Source organism: Lobosporangium transversale (assembly GCF_002105155.1).
Source record: "Lobosporangium transversale strain NRRL 3116 chromosome Unknown BCR41scaffold_7, whole genome shotgun sequence".
In the NCBI taxonomy this organism is placed as follows: domain Eukaryota; kingdom Fungi; phylum Mortierellomycota; class Mortierellomycetes; order Mortierellales; family Mortierellaceae; genus Lobosporangium; species Lobosporangium transversale.
The window spans coordinates 618,420-637,245 of record NW_019028985.1 but is presented as its reverse complement, the minus strand read 5'-3'; the positions used below and the strand labels follow the sequence as shown (position 1 = coordinate 637,245).

General features: G+C 39.7%; 7 protein-coding genes across 7 annotated transcripts; 2 read left to right on the top strand and 5 right to left on the bottom strand.

Moving 5' to 3' along the window:
- Positions 1-123: 123 nt before the first annotated feature.
- On the bottom strand, positions 124-1,270 carry BCR41DRAFT_348323 (Tim17/Tim22/Tim23/Pmp24 family-domain-containing protein). Its single transcript, XM_022023267.1, has 3 exons — positions 1,025-1,270; positions 660-858; positions 124-386 (listed from the first exon to the last, which is right to left on the bottom strand). Exons 1-3 carry the CDS (start codon positions 1,180-1,182, stop codon positions 141-143), a joined length of 603 nt encoding a protein of 200 aa, XP_021884207.1. The 5' UTR covers positions 1,183-1,270; the 3' UTR covers positions 124-140.
- Positions 1,271-2,317: 1,047 nt separating this feature from the next.
- On the top strand, positions 2,318-3,869 carry BCR41DRAFT_348322 (chromosome segregation protein Spc25-domain-containing protein). Its single transcript, XM_022023266.1, has 5 exons — positions 2,318-2,781; positions 2,908-3,054; positions 3,191-3,295; positions 3,415-3,510; positions 3,608-3,869. The coding sequence occupies exons 1-5, from the start codon at positions 2,370-2,372 to the stop codon at positions 3,730-3,732; spliced, it is 885 nt and encodes a 294-aa protein (XP_021884206.1). The 5' UTR covers positions 2,318-2,369; the 3' UTR covers positions 3,733-3,869.
- A 324-nt stretch (positions 3,870-4,193) lies between these two features.
- On the top strand, positions 4,194-6,375 carry BCR41DRAFT_348321 (hypothetical protein). The gene is made up of 5 exons (XM_022023265.1): positions 4,194-4,460; positions 4,757-4,848; positions 5,113-5,249; positions 5,472-5,845; positions 5,977-6,375. The coding sequence occupies exons 1-5, from the start codon at positions 4,322-4,324 to the stop codon at positions 6,255-6,257; spliced, it is 1,023 nt and encodes a 340-aa protein (XP_021884205.1). The 5' UTR covers positions 4,194-4,321; the 3' UTR covers positions 6,258-6,375.
- Positions 6,376-6,462: 87 nt separating this feature from the next.
- On the bottom strand, positions 6,463-8,136 carry BCR41DRAFT_333168 (Sas10/Utp3/C1D family-domain-containing protein). The gene is made up of 3 exons (XM_022021877.1): positions 7,842-8,136; positions 7,408-7,697; positions 6,463-7,288 (listed from the first exon to the last, which is right to left on the bottom strand). The coding sequence occupies exons 1-3, from the start codon at positions 7,982-7,984 to the stop codon at positions 6,558-6,560; spliced, it is 1,164 nt and encodes a 387-aa protein (XP_021884204.1). The 5' UTR covers positions 7,985-8,136; the 3' UTR covers positions 6,463-6,557.
- Positions 8,137-8,322: 186 nt separating this feature from the next.
- On the bottom strand, positions 8,323-9,898 carry BCR41DRAFT_348317 (dimethyladenosine transferase). The gene is made up of 4 exons (XM_022023264.1): positions 9,674-9,898; positions 9,362-9,510; positions 9,138-9,231; positions 8,323-8,969 (listed from the first exon to the last, which is right to left on the bottom strand). Exons 1-4 carry the CDS (start codon positions 9,851-9,853, stop codon positions 8,424-8,426), a joined length of 969 nt encoding a protein of 322 aa, XP_021884203.1. The 5' UTR covers positions 9,854-9,898; the 3' UTR covers positions 8,323-8,423.
- A 2,051-nt stretch (positions 9,899-11,949) lies between these two features.
- BCR41DRAFT_393626 (hypothetical protein) lies at positions 11,950-13,381 on the bottom strand (the record flags this gene model as incomplete). Its single annotated transcript, XM_022028577.1, has 5 exons — positions 11,950-12,645; positions 12,741-12,752; positions 12,851-13,009; positions 13,105-13,159; positions 13,260-13,381. 5 exons carry the CDS (start codon positions 13,379-13,381, stop codon positions 11,950-11,952), a joined length of 1,044 nt encoding a protein of 347 aa, XP_021884202.1.
- A 1,926-nt stretch (positions 13,382-15,307) lies between these two features.
- Positions 15,308-16,907, bottom strand: BCR41DRAFT_348316 (hypothetical protein). The gene has a single exon (XM_022023263.1). It carries the CDS (start codon positions 16,455-16,457, stop codon positions 15,339-15,341), a length of 1,119 nt encoding a protein of 372 aa, XP_021884201.1. The 5' UTR covers positions 16,458-16,907; the 3' UTR covers positions 15,308-15,338.
- Between the last annotated feature and the right edge of the window lie 1,919 nt (positions 16,908-18,826).

The following is an 18,826-nucleotide window of genomic DNA, read 5'->3' as shown; positions in this document are numbered from 1 at the left end:
AAAAAGTAAGGGAGACAACAGGATGAAGAAAAGGCTGTAGGATTAAATATGATGATTCATGGGCAGAGCGATGATCCTGATTTCCTGTTTTTTTTTTTTTTTTTTTTTTTTTTTTTTTTGCATGGTTACGATGTCGTTTTTTACTTGTTGTGCCACAAAAAGTTCCTGAGAGTGTTCCAGTGATTTGAATCGAGGTAGATATACTGCATTGATGCCTGCAGTGAAGGCTGGAGCACATCCCGCTCATTCCGGAAGAGGTACATGACAATAGCCCAAATCAATGAAGTAAAGATTGGGAATGTCTGTGCTGGCTCCGCAATGACATTCTTCTTGACCGGTAGCTTGGCTAGACCCATCATGATACGCGAGAACAAGTAGAGGACAATCTAAACATTTATGAAGGAAATTTGTTGTTTGTCAGTCTTTGTAAAGTGAATGCTTTTTTTTTTTTTTTTTTTTTTTTTTTTCCCTCTTCTTGATAATATTCATCACTTGTTTCTCCGGAAAGTAAAGAGATAAAGGTGGTGACGAGATCAATTCCGACCCGATGTCTATGGCTCATCATTGTCTGCTTCTTAGATGTTGTTACTGAGACTATGTGTCTGACGAATGCCGAATCTTGAGTAACATCTGGGATTTGGGTGTATAAGAAATCTCACCTGCTGATTGACGTTGTTATTCTCTCCAAAGACAAAGTATCCACCAACAAGACCTGCAAAGAACGAGTCGAAGGGCCTTTCCTTGCCATGCATCCTTCTTTGCAAGATCAAAAGTGTCTTGTAGATGGTACAGAAGAAGGCCAAATTCCGAGCATGTTGTTTAGTTGCCTTGAGCACAAACGTTGCCATATCTTTGAAACTGACATGAGTTTGATTAAAAAGAGACACGAAAAGTAACAAAGCCTGTTGTTATTCTCGGGATCATAAACTCGTTTTTTGCATCATGAAGGTTATAAAGCTATTATCATGGATTTGATTTTTAGAAAGAAAAATAATAAAAAAAAAAAAGACGTAAAGGGACATACTTGCTTCGACGGAAGAGCAAAGTCATGACGAGTGCATGAGGAAAGCGGATCTTTGCACCATAGACAAGACCGTTCCTGAATCCCTTAACAATGGAAAGCAGGTCATGGTACTCTGGAGTGAGGATGAAATCTGTTGCAGCCTTCTTGATTGAGTCCATTGCTGAGATTCTGTGGAGGTTTTTATGGATGTAAAGAAGTGTTTGACGATGAGAGGAGAATGAGAGAAAGATGAAGAAAAAAAGAAAAAAAAAAAAAAAAAAGGATGAAAGCAAGAAGGAGAAGAGAAGGAAAAAGGGAATAAACAGTAAAAAGGCTAGAAAGGAAAAGGATTGAATGGGATATGCTCAGATGCGAACCCTGTTTTCATCATGTAAAGATCTACGCTAAAGGAGCCGTTTACCAGGCATTGGAGCACTAAAGCGCCTAAAGTATCGAAACATTAAAACGTTGAAACGATGAAGCGATGGGAGGGAGGTTCCTTCTATCGTTGGCTTTTTCTTACTCGATATCAACAAAGTGAATAAAGCGGTAATTGAAGTCTCTTCCGGAGTACCTGTATCCGTGGAATCAATTGATGCACACACACGCGCGTGTAGTCTTTTCTGTTTAGTCATAAAGTCTTTGTGGAAGTATCGCATTCTTGCAGCACGTGAAAGCGTCTATGACAAGTATCACCGTGTTGCCCGCCCGCATGCCATTCCATTCCAACAAACTCTAATATCCAAACTTACTGCAGTTTCAGTTTACATGTCACATTTTAAAATACGTTTGGATGTTGTATACATCTCTGTGGAGCAGAGGAAAAGCAGTAGGGCAGTAGGCATACTCATAAGTTTGTTAGCATTAAACATGGGGTATCCTGGATCCATAGCATTAGCGAAGAGGAAAAAAAAAAAAAAAGACTATCCGACAGCTGCAGACTGCTGAAATAAAAAGGACTTTCATTCCATGATTTGAGCACTAATTTTTTTTACCATTCTACAGCTGTCTAAAGTGAAAAGTATAGATTTCAACGATGATTTTTGTCATAAAATAGATATATCTTCACTGATATAGCCCGATCTGCTATTAGCGTCTTTATACTTCACAGTGTAGTCAATGCCAAGACAATATCCCTTAAAGCATGCTACCCAACATTTTGCTGGAGACCAAAGTCAATTCTTCACCAACAAGACATGAAAGACTGGAAGCTTGGTTAGCAAGATCGTATCACGTGGATTGTTCAGGACTGTCTCATTTTCTTTTTTTTTTAAAAAAAAAAAAAAAAAAAAAAAAAAAAAAAATCTTTACAAGGAAAGCCAGTGTTCTCATCGCAAGGACACTTTCAGAAACAGGCACCAGCATAATGTCAGGAGCAGGAGGGTTGTTTAGGGACTCATTTTCTGGAGAACGTTCCTCTTTCGGCAGAGGACGCGCCTCTTTTGCAGAGAGACCCTCTTCTTTTGGAGGACGCTCTTCATTTGCAGATTCAACTAACCAACATCCTATGACCAGCACCTCACGTCTCTCCATGCTACCCAAGAATGGGTCATCTTCAACATTCGTTCTTCCTACCCCACAAATCGACAGCGAGGATTTCTTGGCCACTGCTGCAACATTCCTCAATGATTTTAACATCTCTGTTGAAAAGATCAAAGCAAGGATTATAAGCAACGCGAGCCAGTGGGTCCAAGATACATCTGAAGTACGTGAATCGGATAGAGAAATTCGCGAAGATATGAAGGTTGCTATTGCTAAACAAATTGCTCGGGCCAAAGGTACGGAAACTGTTCTCGCTCTCTCCCCTCACCCTTTTATAAAGGCATTGGAATGATTAGTACTGCGGCCATTGATTCTAATGCGATGTTCTATTTTTTTTTTTTTTTTTTTTTTTCCTTGATTAGCGCGCAAGAAGGAAAAGGAAGAGGCTAGTAACATGGCAAGAACAATCGATCTGTTGACAGAGCAGAAAGATCATATGGACCAAGTTCGCGGAAATTTGGAAGCACAAGTTATTGCCCTCAAGAAAGAAATTAAAGCTAAACGAGAAGGTATCTTTTTTTTTTTTTTTTTTTTTTTTAGGTTGCAGACTTTTTTCTTTTTAATCAATGACTCTGCTAATATAACGATTCTTTATTATTATTATTATTATTATTATTATCATTATTTTTTATTATTATATGCTAGCAAGGACTGCGCTGAAAAAAGCACTGGATGAGCAGATGTTAAAGAACAAGCCAGAGTTGACATGCTTTGAATCAATTCTGGCGATGCGGATTGTTGGAATCAAAGGTAGGTTCTCGTCAATTAATTGAGTCAGGGCTTTTGTTTGACTCTTTTAATATAGCAGTTTTATTTAATATCCTTGTCTTCTTATATATACTTGTTGGTTTGCTCTATTGGCTTCACAGAGGATCATATTGGCTTTGTCTTTACGCGGATAAATGAGCTGGATTGGGAACAAGAGTACTCTATCATTGTAGATGTGTCTCAACGCGACTTTTCAGGTACACTATGCTTTGGCTGATAGAGACTGTATAGCTGATATGGCAAGTGGCTGACAAAATAACCCTCATTTGTTTATTTTGTAATGGACGTGGATAGTTTCAGATTGTAATCCTCTTATACCTCAACTTCCTTCATTAATTCAGTCTTTGAATGAGACCAGAGACTTCTATGAGTTCCTAAAAAGAGTTCGGAAAGCATTCAAGGACCTCGCTAAGAAATGACCTTTATTTGAGTGACCTAGATTGGATCTACAGGAAGAGTGAGGTCCATTAGCTTGTTATCAAAGTTATACCCCTCCGTCATGAAGAGAACCGGATCATAAGCAGAGAAAGGAAAAAAAAAAAAAAAAAAAAAAAAACAAACCAGCATGGATACCCAACTGCAGCAGATGATGTAATGGGATGCTATATTAGTTCTCGTTGACTTTTATCCCTGTGAGTAACAAGTCTTTATACCCTTTCTTCGTTTGTCCCCGTAGCTACTGCGCTACTGCGCTCAAATCGCTAGATCAGCGCTGTTACTTGCTTGTCGGATGTACAAACAGAAGCAGCGCTTGAAATAATAATAAAAAATACCTTTTTTTTTTTTTTTTTCAAGACAATGCATGGCAGGCTCTGTGCGCGTCACAATAGCGCCGGTTTCAATTGCATGCTTTATAGTTTCTACAATTCTTTTCTTCTTCATTCTCATTCTTTTTCTTTTCATTCCTACCCATTTAGTCCTCATATCTCATTTCTTTCTATTATTTTTATTTCTGCTCTCCTTGTTGTCTTTATTATTGATTATTGCTATTCTTTCTATTTGTAACCAATGACCTCGCAGCATGCCGCATTCCTGGCGTCAAAGACAGTCGCTGACGTTCTTAATGAAAAAGCACAGAACCATGCTTTAATTGATATTCCTGTCACTGCCACAGTGGAGAAAGTCTTTGAAACACTTCAGTCGAATGGCAAGTAAAATATTGAACTTTGTCCAAGTCTACTTTGCAACAGTAACTTTTTTTTTTTTTTTTTTTTTTTTTTTTCACACGAATGAGCCCAATTTTTGAATAAAAAAAAGAAAGGGCGTTGTGGATACCTTTATGCTTGAAGGAAAAACTAGCTGCTGTCTTTTTTGAACTGATGCCCTAATTTTACAACGTCATGGTCGGAGCATTTTAGCTTTTTGCAATCTATTAACTGACAGCATCCTCTTTTTTTTTTTTTTTTTTATTTTTTATTTTTTTTTTAACCTGGATCGTCTTAGATATCCTCTCGGTACCTGTTTATCGACGCTTCAACAATGTTAAGGACTATGTGGCCATAATTGACACTTATGATCTTCTATCCACAATGGAGGTTAGTTTCTAATTTTATCTTTATTTCAATAACAATAAGAAGTATAGAAAATAAAATAAAATGAAACCAATTGATCACAGGTGGAACAATCATTCGCTTTTCCATTTTTCCGTTTTTCCTCAGTCGATTCTTTTTTGCTTGACATGGATCATTGCTATATAGCTCTGCCCCATTCTAATCTTGCTGCTTTCTGCTCTTTCCTTTTCCTTAATTGCCGGGTTTTCTGGCGTTATTGTATAACAATAACACTGTTTTTTTGTTTAGGAACGAGGCTTTACAGTCGAATCAGGATCTACACCAGATACAGAATATTTGTCCATGCCTGTTGCCATCCTCGTCGGAATGACAAAATCATCTTCAAAGTTATGGACATGTCAACCGAACCTTCCTTTGACTCAATTGTACGTTTTGTGCTTCTCTTTCTCTTTCTCTCCCATGATTCACTTTGTACTACTTATGGCTGAGGAAGAGCAATCACCTACCAATCTGTTTTCTTTCATGAATGTTCTTTACTCTTTTTACTGTTACTGTTTCTGCTTCTGTTACTTTTTTTTTTTTTTTTTTTTTTTTTTGCAAAAAAAAAACAATGTGATGGATAACAAAATCTAAACGGACATGGATAGGATTGAGTTGTTTACGAAACATAGAGTGCACCGTATCCTTGTCCTGGAAGAAATCCCAGTCAAGTCTAGTGACATTGAGAGCAATGAGAATGTGTTGGAAGAGGCAGAGCCTCAACAGGAACCCAAGGGCCGGCTTGTATCGCAAACAGACGTCATACGATATTTGCTTGCACACAACCATGAGCTTGGACCCATTTTGGATCGGACAGCTAACAGCATTGCGGGCCATGCACTCCAATTCTCAGACGCATATTTGGACTCGGCCTCAGCAGACAAGCTGAAGCAAGCTCCCGCCACGATCACTATTAATAACCCTGCGTGGACAGCGCTCCAGAAGATGTCTTCAGCTCATGCCAGCTGTGTTGCTGTCGTTGGTAAGGGTGATAGTATCTTTTTTCTTTTTCTTTTTTTTGTAACAACTTTTTGACATGACGAATTTTCTGATTTTTTTTTTTTTTTTTTCTTCTTCTATGGGAATGTACCTCATATGTGGCATGGTGATTAGACACAGATGGAACATTAGTGTCAGAAATGTCTGCAGCGGATTTGCGAGGCGTGAACCCAAGTAGGATTCAGGACTTGAATAAACCTGTGCTAGTTTATCTCAAGACCTTGCAAGGAGGCAATCTAAAGAGGCCTTTGAGTTGCAGAGCTCAATTCTCACTTGGACAAGTGCTTAGTGGTCTAATTCGCAGTCATGCTCATAGGTCTTGGCTAGTCGATGGAGAAGATCGACCCGTTGGTTGCATCACGCTGAGCGATATTCTATCAGTATTTTTGGGTTAAAACAAGAGATGATTTTTTAGACCTTTAATTATCTTTGAAGTACATTTCATTATTTTTATTTTCATTTTGAGATCGAGGAGAAAATGAACTAATAAAAATAATTAATTATGGAAAGGAATGTACACGGACCATTTGACTAGAATTAATTGGGAAATAAGTAACAAAGGAATTAAAAAAAAAAAAAAAAAAAAAAACTTTAAGGATGATCTACAGGAGTAGAACAAAAATAAAAGTAATATGGATGAGTGTAAAAGGTAATGCTTTTTTCTGAAAGAGAAGCTTGTTTTCTTTTTCTTTTTCTCACTTCCTTCCTTTGCCCTTTCTGTTGAGGTTTCGTTTGCTCTTGTCAAAAGCGGTCCTGCCCTTGCGTTTCTTTGATGGATCAGAGATGAGTCCATCAAAGAGACCTTCATCCGCATACGATCTCTTCCGACTCCTCGAACCACCATCCTGCTCATCTTCATCATCACTGTTCCTTGCCATTGCTGCCTGTTTACGCTCGTTACGACGGGCCATAATATTTCTACGACGTTGATCATCCGTTTCGAGATCATCCTGTAGTGGTGCGATCTGTGCAAAATCATTCAGGTTCTCAAACTCGTTCTCGAAACGAGGAAGAGCACCCTTCTTCAAACGGTTGAGCTCCTTCTTGGACAACATTGTTCTTGTGAAATTCTCTTCTTCATATCTCTCACGCTCACGTTGTTTCTCATCCAAGCCCATACCAAAATGAACGCCTTCGTTGCTGAGCGACATCTCCTCTGGACGATCATCAAACTCCGAGACCAAATCCTTCATGACGCGTGACTTGACAGCACGGGCCTGTAATCTAGCCTGGTATTTCAGTCTCTTGGCCACCGCACTCGAATCCTCCTCAAAGTGAACAGGGACCATCTTGGGTGCTTTGTAGACTCCCGTAGTTGAGGATGACTTTTCATCCTGCTCCTCTTCATCCACATCTCCTTCATCATTTCCTGTACTGTCCGCAAGCAAGTTCTTTGGATTTGGTTTGAACGACAATGGATCAGCGACTATTGTTGTTATTGTTGTCAAAAAAAAAAAAAAAAAAAAAAAAAGGATTTTAGTAAAGAAAAGTAAGCAAGTTTAGAAAATTATATATAGCTCCAAGCCCAAATTATATATATGTTACCTCCCGCGCTGACAGGCGTATCATTATCTTGTTGCTGTTGCTGTCCGACCACTGCAGCACGAACCAACTTGTCAATCTGATATTTGAGTTTCTGTTCCACGGGCTTCATCTTTTCGAGAATGATTCTCTGTTCAATCAAGGCCATGACTGCAGGATGATCCTTGATGGACTGACCCTCGAGTTTCCTGTACATGACAAATGCCAAGTTTGTGATATATTCCAGTAGAATGTGATATTTGACTTCTAGAAACGACAGTCCTTTTGATGTATCAATCTCCTTTGACTCTAATCTTTTTTTTTTTTTTTTTTTTTTTTTGTTTTGTTTCGTAAAAAAAAAAAAGAATTATATAAGTCTCTTTTCTTTTTCTTTCGTTTCGGTAAGAAAAAAAAGATTAATAACGTCTTTTTTTATTTATTTATTTTTTTTTTCTCACTTTGCAATGGTAGGCTTTAGTTTGGTCTCAATGTCCTTGAGCATTGTTGAGAGTTCCTTCAAGTTCTTGGTGAATGTGGCCTGATCAGCCCTGAGGGCTTCTGCAACTGCATCAGCTGCTTTTGACGTCGCTGAGGGACTCATTTGGTATTGTATGGATGGTATTAAGGAAATATTATTTGCTTAATGATTCTTTTTTGTCGTTGTCGTTGTCGTTGTCGTTGCTGTTGATTTCTTGAATGAACACAACAGGTCAAGAAGCTGTGGAGGTTGTAAAAGTTGTGACAGGACCTTTTAATAAACAAAGCAACCATAATAAGCTTAAAAAAAAAAAAAAAAAAAAAAAAAAATTGTTTTCATTTGTGACTGTATCATCCCAGTTGACCATGAAAATGTGAATATGTGTATTTGTGAAGAGATCATCATCTACTCTTTTTTTATTTTTATTATTATAAAAGTATGCAAAAGCAGTAATAAAAAAAGGTATATGAAAGCTATTATGATGTGATATGGAGATTTTTACAAATGAACAGGTAGAAAGAAAGAAGAAAGAGGAGGGGGATTGTACTTTATATATATCAGCTTAGCAGAAATGGATGCCTTCTTCATTGAATGCCGTCAGCAATTTGAGAAAGTCATCCTGATCCATCTTTGCTGCACGTTCCTCTGCTAATCCAGCGTTGGTCAACACCCCTTGGACCTTGGCCTTCATATCCAAGGGATCCTCGATCATCCGATCATGTGTTGCACAAAAGGTCTTGTAGTTCGTCTCCAACATCTCCATCACAGTATCAGTCTTAAAGCTGGCAGAGAGGGTCTTGTTCTTGCGAACAAACAAGATACGCATCAATCCATCCCATTCCTTGAAATCGACAGGAGGAGGAGGGTTCTTCGGTTCTAACCGTACTACACTAGATTCAACTTGAGGTGGAGGACGGAAGTTATTCTTGCCAACTTTCATGATATGCTCAACTTTAGCATAGAGTTGAACATTGACACTCAAACGGCAGTAGAGACTATCACCAGGTTTGGCGACGAGACGAAGAGCAAATTCACGCTGAAACATGAGGACTGAAGTTCTAAAAATGGGCCGGTGCTCCAAAAGTTTGAACACAAGTACTGAAGAAATCTATCAAGCGTGCCAAGATTAGAGGGGGAGGGAAAGATATATCCATTCTAGATGATCAGTACCATGTTTTACTACTCCCATAAACCTTTTTTTTTTTTTTTTTTTTTTTTTAAAAAAAAAAAAAAAAAAAAAACTCATCTATTTGCAAAAAACGCCAATTCTCTGTACCTGATATGGAGTGTTACTGATGCAGACGTCAAAGTAAGGCAGCGTAGTCTTCATGAAATCTCCAATCATGATCTCCAATCTCCTTTGATCAGGACTATATTCGTTTGAAAATGGGAGAGAAAGTGAAAGGGTATTTTTAGCCTCAGTTCCTGTATCCCGTATTCCCATTGTAAAATTTATTGTATATGTTTTCCATCTTCATGATTCATGTTACTGCTTCTTACGTTCCATGAACACGTTTAGTCAATTCTGCTGCAAGTCGAGGATCCATCTCGACAGCAACAACCTTCTTGCATTTCTCCAAGATCTTGACTGTCAAGTTTCCTGTACCGGGACCAATTTCAAGAACTGTATCTGTTGGTTTGAGGTAAGCCTACATGTATTTAAAGACCCAAGATATTGAACATATTTCAAAGTTAGCTCAGCCATAAGAGGAAAAGCTTTTTAAGCTACCTTTTCAATAAAATAAAATAAAATAAAAAGCCTTAGAAAAAGTAATGAACGTCGGTTGTGGTTGAATCTCAAGATCTCCTAACCTTGTCTACAATGCCCTGGGCAACAAGAGGGTTCTTGAGAATATGTTGACCAAGATCTTTATTGAAAAGAGGACCAAAAGCACGACTGGCTGCTGAAGAGGCTGATGCTGAATTGGCTGTCTTCTCCTCCTTCTTCTTCTCAGTCCTCTGATTAAATTTTTTAGATACGACCTTTGGCATGGTTTGATTGTGCTGCTTGATAAGCTGAAAGGAGGAAAAAAAAAAAAAAAAAAAATGTATATGAAGAAATAAAACTTTATATATATAGCCCCTCTTCGATTTTTTTTTTTAAAAAGAGTTGTTGGAGTTGAAGTTGATGTTGAGGGGGCTAAAAGGATGAAGTGATGCAATACAAAAGGGTCGAGAAGGAGAAAAGTAATAAGTAGACTTGAAGAAGCATTTTTTTTTTTTGTTGTTGTTGTTGGAGGGCAGATAATTGTGACAAGCTTTTCGGCTCTATTATCTCACGTGTAGCGCCACCAAAAGATTAAGCCAGGCCTAATGTTTAAAAAACTAGCGTAATATTGAAGAAAGGATCTGTATCTACAATGCGCGTTCCTTAAGCGCGAAACCCCGAATGAAAGATATTGGATATTAGATATTGGATATCGAGGTTCTCTCTATCATTATAAAAAGTAGCGTGACATGTTTAGGAAAGCTTCAGATTAAATACATTTTAAAGCTATAAGCACCTGTAGCCGGTCCACTACTTTCTGTGCATTAATATCACCTTCATGGTTATCAGTTCAGGATCGATTCCTTTCTCTTCCCTCCCATTTATAGACAACATTTATGTTGATTATATTCAAGTCATAGAAATCAAGTTTTGCGAGAAAGCACCATTCACCAATCCTCAGCTTTTGCCTTCCCCTTGGCCCAGGTTCTAAGTTTTGTATACTCACTAAAAGAATATTATTGATCTTTTCCTACTCTTGAAGGTCTTGTCTAGGCCATCAATCCATCTATATACACCTATATATGTTCATTCAAGAGTACTAGCCTTGTATTCTACCATATGATCCTCTCTTTTCAAAATCTACTCCTCTTATTAAAAGGAGCAGATGTAAATACACCAACAGATTCTATGCCATCTGCTCTGGGATGCTTTCCATTCTGTACCCCTCACGAAGAGCTTGCTTCACTAGTCTGGCAGGTCTCTTTCAGTAGGTCCTCGCCTCACTAGATCTCCATATGAAGTACTAAAGGCACGCATATGTGGCTCCGACTCTGAAGATAAAGAATCGGGCACTCTTATTCTGGATGGATTCTTCTGGTATATGGGTCCAGTGGGTCAAGTCCTGACATTAACAGCCAATGGTGCTAAAGGAAGGCGAATACATCTTCGAGTTGGCCTTGCTTTTGGAGCCACTGGCTCAGTCTGTTGACGTATCACTGGCCTGATGGCGTGTGAACGCCCAGATGTTTTGCTGCAGGTGTTTGAGAAAAAAAAAAAAAAAAAAAAAAAGCTCAGCAGTGTGCAGTTTGAGTGTATGGGTAAAATTTGCCAATGGTGGTTTAGGATTGAGGAATAAAGCAGCAAGGATCACCTCAAAATGATTCTTCAAGAATGACACTCCTCATTGACATCCTTACGCGATCTGCTTTCATCATGTATGATATGACTATCAGCCATTCATTGATCTAGATTTTATCAAGTCATTAAGCTGTGTACAAACTTTGTACCCTGTTTATAGTGTAGTGTGAGAGACATCTCCATCTCCATCTCCATCCCTATATCAATATCTTGGTCAATCAATTGGCACTTACCGTTTGAGCGGATCGAGACCACATTTTACTTTTTAATTGCGCTATGCTTTGGAGATAATCTTTCACTGGCCTGGTTGGAAGGATATGAAAGCCACCCTGGTATTTCAGTATCCCAAAATGATGGCTATGGAAAAAAAAAAAAAAAATCTGAAGGGTGAACAAGGAGGTGGCAGTGGAAGTTGGTATGTTTGCGCATAAGTCTATTGGAATGGATCTTCGAGGCGATCCAAACAAGGCTCGTCAGCCTATTTGAACCAGCCTAAAGCTCAACTCTGCTCATTCAAAACAAAAGAGAAGAGTATGCCTAGTAAAATCAGGTGCTTTAGACCGACTTGATACTGGGCATTCGCTAAATTGTTCATATTGACCATTGATATGGCAAAACAGATCGATGTCTCTTCTGTAAGGATGAATACGTGATTAACTCTTTATTGCACTCATCTGTGCTGCTCTGCCACTACAAAGTCCTACTACTTGTTATTCTGCTATCTCACTGTAACTTCGCTGATTTATTCAGCTTCAAGCTTGGGGAACGCAATGTGGGACACAAATGAACACAGTGCTTTGGCTAGGATAGGATTCTTCACGGAGCCATCAAAACCTGCAAGTGTAAAAGTATTGCTCTTGGTCGTTAGGGTATTGTAGGTATCGGGATCAGTGAACGTTGCGGTAGCTGTCACAGCGTTGTCACCAATGGCCAAGTATAGGCTCGGTATATTAATAACTCCCATCAAGTCTCCATTAGCGTTGAGTATGTTGAGCGCAATGTCTCCAATATTCATGCTAAGCTCCGAAGGGTTATGAATATTCAACTTTTGTGCCACTGTGGTAACACCCGAATCGGCATCCTTGGTAAGACTCACTAGCTCCACATACTCAATCTTTTGGAGGTTATCCAAACCTCGTACAGTGACGGGGGCCGAGATACCAATGTTGGTGGCAGTTAGTGTCTTCGAGGAATCCGCATCACTGGACTTACTGTTGCCTGAAAGGGATGGAACCTTGAGCGAAGCATCAACATTCCCTCCGATGGAGAATGTATATGAGGGCTTGGTAATGATATTCGCGAGGTAGTTGGAGAATGCATCTTCAAGTCCTGGTAAAATATTTACTACATTTCTCTCGATCGGATTTTTGACAATGCTGTCTTTAACCTCGGCAGGGGCCATTGGAAAATCAAACTCTGCGATTGCAACACCATTGTCCTTTTGTTGGAAGAGGGGAAGAAGGAGGAAAATTATCAAAACCTTGTCTCGTTATTCAATCGCAGATGGTGCTGATATATACGAGATATACTTACAATAATATTATGCTAAGGAGCAAAGGAGGGGAAATAGTATTAATGGCTGTTTACTTTTCTTCTATTGGCCATTGCAGAGATTTCGTAATGAAAACAGGCCTTTAACTTACATGATTAGCAAGGCTGACAATTGGCCAACTGGTTCCAGGGAGCGAGGCCAATCTCACCTGCAAATTTGGTAGGGAAATTGGCATACTCATTGGGTCAGAGCTTGCAAAATCAATATCGAATTCGCCAAGGCTAACCTCTTGGGCAAGGCCGATATCAGTCTACAAGATGTTTAAAGAAAATAGCATTAAATAAAAGACTCTCTGCCTTAAAAAGAAGTACAAATAAGAGAGGAGCGAAAGAGAAAGCAGCTTACCGCTGCAGCTGCAGCACATTCTGGGCTCCAAGCCTCGTCACCCTTCATAAAGGTACTATAGACAGTACAAAAGTACAAACATATAATCATGTTAAATTTGGCTTCAAGACAATAATATTAACTACAAGCCAAACTATAAAATGGAAGATATTTACCTCGCTAAACAACCGAGAACTTTGGTTCCATCAATAACCCTCTTGGACATCGACGGCATTGCCAGTGCGGTGGCAGTAAAGGCAATAGCACTTGTAGCTAGGATTTGAGTAGAGACCTTCATTGTTGAAGAATTGTATTTTGTGTTGTATTTTTTGTTGTATTTGTTGTCTGGATCGTAGACTGAAAGGTGTAGGTGCTTTTATATCAAAATCACAAAGCTAAGAGTAACCAGATTCTAGTTTTCAAAGAATATGGAGTTTTTCTCCTCAGGACATTCTCAGATAATAACCGTGTGGCAATGCTACTTCAGTCGCTTCATGTACAGTACATTCCAACTTTACTTACTGTTCCAAATACTGATTGATAATCTAAACTAGCGTATGGTAGCGATTTGTATAAAATCCATAATTCCAGCCAAATCAGGCACGGCAGCGACAGAGAGACCATCCTCATTTCAGTAACTCTTGTCATTCCACCTCACCATTGCTGTCGCATCAGGGCGCCAGTCTTAGTTCCGAATGGAGGTGAGCAATTACAGTATATATATGTATACTATACTCATCACCATGTCCCCAAGTTCGTGATTAACTGGCTCGTACAAGAGATGTGCAAACCTTTGGAGCCATTCTAGAGGTTCTTTATTACCTTAAATTATTATAACTATCTCACTTTCTTTTAATGCTATTTTACTTGGTCCAAAAAAGTGGATGGCTAGCGGGAATATAGAATGTTGAATGTGAATACGCATTACCGAAATGGCTCAGGATATGTAAAAAAAAAAAAAAAAAAAAAAAAAAAAAGTTAAAAAAGACTAAAACTAGGATCTTAACACTTGTCGCTGTTTCAAGATTGTGACTCTCTCTAGCTTCTGCAGTTTGTATCCTACTTGGCAGGACGCCAACTAGGCGGGCCATGACTAAACACCGTTCAGATAGAGATCCTTGGCCTTAAAAGAATATGGGTCACGTATATGGGACTTGGGAGAAATGCGCAAATCTTTTTTAAGAGGAAGGAAAGAAAAGTTTGAGGAGAAAGGCAAAATGACATATCAAAGAGATGACAGTTTGGAGGACAGAAAAGACTTGGATTTCTACAAAGATGAGTTTCTGATACACACAATCTTCGGGACGTAATAATAGTGCTGAATAACTAACGTTGGATCTAATTAACTCTCTGTCTTAATTGTACTAATTTTCATGCTATCCATCAACAAATAGCCAATGTCCACTGGAATTGACGGCTACAGTTACTCGGCTGTATATGAAGCTGCTGAAGACGTAGATGTGTATGGTAGAGCAAGGAGTTTCACACGTCGTGAATTAGACTGACCAAAGGAGAACCTTCTTTACGAGCATGGTTGATGCATAGCCAGATTCGCTTCACAAAGCCTGATATAAAATTATGAAAGTTGTTTTGTTGAACACTTCGGGTTTCCACTTCGGTGTTCGCATCCTCTTTTTAAACCTACAACCCTTTTGCTACTTCTTGGCGTGACCCTGGAAGTTTATGATGATGGTACATGATCTGTAACATCAAAGTGCTCTTGCCACTGCCGGCTCTGGGACAAGGTAGGATCTATCCATAAGCCGAATGAATGCTAGCCTACTCTGCAGTGAAGTAGAGCAGAGGCAAAGATCCTCTCAACCCTTCAATAAATACGTGAGCAATCTAATGCTTGAAGGAATCAGAAATGGGGATATGGTCGCTGTGCACATAATATACTCATGTATAGAGAACTAAATGGCACTTTGGCATGTTACAACTGCATGTTATCATGATACAGAGCCGACGCGTGTTTATCTAGATCAGTGGCGATTCATTGGGTCAACTGGCTCAAAAATAAGTATCAATTGGCTTATAATGAAAAAATGAGAGAAGAATGAGTTAAGCCAAGCAGGCAGGTTAGGTGAACAGGGAGAGATAGACGAGTAGAATAAAATAGTTTCCTATGCGACGTCGAATGATCTAAGCTTAATGGAGTATCGACATATTCATACAACTTGATGTAGATATGGAGCTGTAATATCCAAAGATGAATGGAAGGCTCCCTCGCTGAGCATTGTTTATTAAAACAGGCGTTAGCCAATACCATGCTTATGAAAGATCTTGCGGATCAGCATTGCAGTGACTTGATTCCTGTTCGTCTGACAAGAGACTTCCTTTAAACATGGCCAGTTCTTCACCATCCACATCGCTTCTTCTGGTCCCATCCTCTGGTAGTAGCCAGTGAAGCATAATGACCTCAGATGCTTCAGGTTAGCCAACTTGTCCAGACCTGACTCTAATCTCAGATCAAACGAACGTCCATGTTCACTGCCTTTCAGTACAATCTCCCTGAGTTTTGTCAGCTTACCCAAACGTTCAAACATCATTCGCTGCTTCACCTTACTCTCCTCACTATCTTCCGCATCACCATCATCCACATCAGTGATGTTGATAACTAGCTGTTGTAGTTCAGAACAGACCCATTCCTGTCCTTCCACAATCTCTGCTACTTTAATTTTGCTTGTTTCCAGTTCAGTGAGGTTCCTACAGCGAGACATGATCACCTGGGATAGCCCGTTATACGCATAACCGGAGAGATTAAGCTTCTCGATCGTATCACACAAGCTTCTCCTCCCGCTCAATGGTTCTCTAGATTTAAGTAGCTCGCCGAGAGAGAGGGATCCAAAATCTGCAAATACTGCATCCAATTCTCGAAGTTGATTCATCTTTTTCAGAAGACTTGCCAGATCTTCATCGACCAATGGGAAGTACGGGATGATCAAGGTTTCCAGATGCGGCAATGTCCAAGGATGCTGTTCCAAGGACCTGAAAAAAACAAGTGCATCAGCTTTTTCAGTCTCCTCAAAATAAAGCGATCTCAGCTTTGAGCAGCTTCGGACTAAAGCTGCTGTACTATGACCTGGGGATGGTCCGGACACCCAAACTTCAATGAGCATTAAGTTAAGGATACTTCCCAGAACTGTTGCAGAGACTAGAGAAGCAGCTGTTCCATGGATAGATGGACCACCAGTAGCTTCAATATTGGTATCGAGGTCGCCTATCAGACTTCCATTTGGCCAACGAGGAATCTGTACATGGTTCAGCTCCAAGACTTCAAGTTGACTACACGTCCGAAAGAATAGGTCAATCTCCTCAGCATGGACAGCGAATTCGTGGAATCTGATCTTTTTGAGGTGAGGGCATTGAAGCATAGCATAGTAAAGATCCTTGGCCTTGTTGGACCATCCATGGACAAGAATACCGATAATATCGCACTCTTGAAGTGCCCCATAAAGTCGGAAAACCTGCTCAATCCTCTCCCGACAAGCTCTGGCAAATCAAGATGACATCTCAGCTTTCGGAGACGGGTGCATCCATGTAATGATAGGATGTGTTCTGGAAAGTAATGATCAAAAAAAAATCTCCTCGATGTAATGCTTGTGCTTCTTAAGTGTCTGGCCAATAGTGGAGTTCCATCGGACAAAAGAAGTGACATGGAGGGTTTTCCATAGAAATCGTATAAAGGTCTGATGAAAAGCCTTGGAGACAGTTATTCATGACTTGAGGTCTCCTTTATCAAGATGTGGAGCTATTTTGTCAAGCAATTCAGGAATGTGAAGTGGATGAGATTGCATCACGAGTAAATGGAATAAGCAAAAGAGGTGAATGCATTTTTTCTTCGATCGCCATGTGAAACAACAAGTTGAACCCCTCCAATGTGATACATTCCTTGTCCCAACAGTGTCAGATTAGAAGGATTCACTTTTGGTCCAAGGCTTCGGATTGCCTGGCTTTTTTTGGCCTTGGTAAGAGCTGTAATTGTTCGCCAGAGCGATCAAAAGGAAGGCACTCTGACGATGCTGTAGGGTAAAACCCAACACTACCACCAACAAGGCCAAGTAAGCGCAGACGTATCATCTTTTTTGTACGCACACTTACTCACTTCCAACTACTATCTATTTTATTCAATCTTGAAGCATGTACTGACACTTCAGCCTCGTATATTTCATCATGAATGTTTATCTCAAAAACTTTTCATGATATCTCTGTATGGCTTCTATGGTGCTCTAGAGTATGGTAGGTATACCACTCATTTGTACAAGACAACAGGATATTTCCAAGCTTTGTAAAAATTATAATAGGACGATTCCAAACCCTGCATCATTTCCCCGAATGCTTCACGTAGGTACTTTTTGAAAACATCGTAGTACTCACCAGCACTATTCTGATACAAGTTTGGTACCGAAGCTCCATAGGTGATGTAGATGGTGTTAAGTGAAGAATGAAAAGCGTTCAACTCATCATTAACAACCGATCTCGGGAGTATTGCCGCCATTACAAAATGGTCACCATACATCGTTGACAAATGACTGGTGGAGCCAACGATGCTTAGTGTGTATGTCTTGGGTCAGAGTGTAATTGCTAAAAACGCCGCGGTAGCGCTGGAGCCAACAATCCTGTTTTGATTAGCAGCATGTGCCTTGATAGGTTGGCACACGCATTCGAATGAATAATAAGAAAGTAAGCGTATACGATCCAAACTGTCCAAGGGAAAGTTGACCGGACGAAGAGCACGATATACAGTCAACGGCAACGCCAACAACAACAACGTACATGTATACAATCCAACGGTATCGTTTAAAATAGAGGGATTATATTTTCTTATCACACACTTGAGAGATTGATCGATGTGGAAAAGACAGATATGCAGGTGAAAGGATAGAACAAAATAAAATAAAAACATGGTTCGTCAGGGGAAAAGGAATGCATAACATGTATCGTCCCTGTTCCGTCCCATGAGGAGGCGAAAAAAAAAAAAAAAAAAAAAAAAAAAAGAGCATGCGAACGTTGATAAAACAACCATAGTTTTACATCAGCATAGACAGACTTTGTGAATCGAATCTGGCTGTGTCATCAACCAGAGTCCTAAAAAATAAAACTCCCTTTGGTTTGCCTAGCTTCCAATGCAGAGAAGACTGTGAGTTTCTGTGATGGATAATGTAACGTTGTAAGATCACATCGATGTTGTATTGCTTGCATGGTTCTTATTTACAGGAGATTGATGGCAATTGAGTATCTCCTATTAATCCTGTTCGAATCGCTCACTCATTTCTTCTTTGGAATATGTGGTCATGCGCGCGTCGGGTCACTTTTCTCTTTCTAGGGGCAGCATGGAAGGTACAGTACCACCATTCCCCCTCACATCCCTTTCCTCCCTCTTTTCGCAGATAGGACTACAAACATCGTTGGGGAAAGAGACAAAGACGATATTCGAAAAGACCATGTCAGAAGATGAGACGACGGAAGGTAGTACAATACAAAACACACAACTTCCAAACATACAACATCTTCGGGAGACTTACATGTATCATGGAAGGAAAGAACAGCCTGCAAATGTTCATTGTGCCAGTATGCAGCGTTTAGTCTGGAGATGTTACTGCAGGCCATTCCATCCAGCCCATGTACAATTGACATGTATTCACAAGTAATATGCATGCAAAGGAATATTCAATATGAGAGAGATCATGGTATAGACATCCAGAGGTTGAGGGATTGGGGGTTGTTTTGTTTGTTTGTTGCA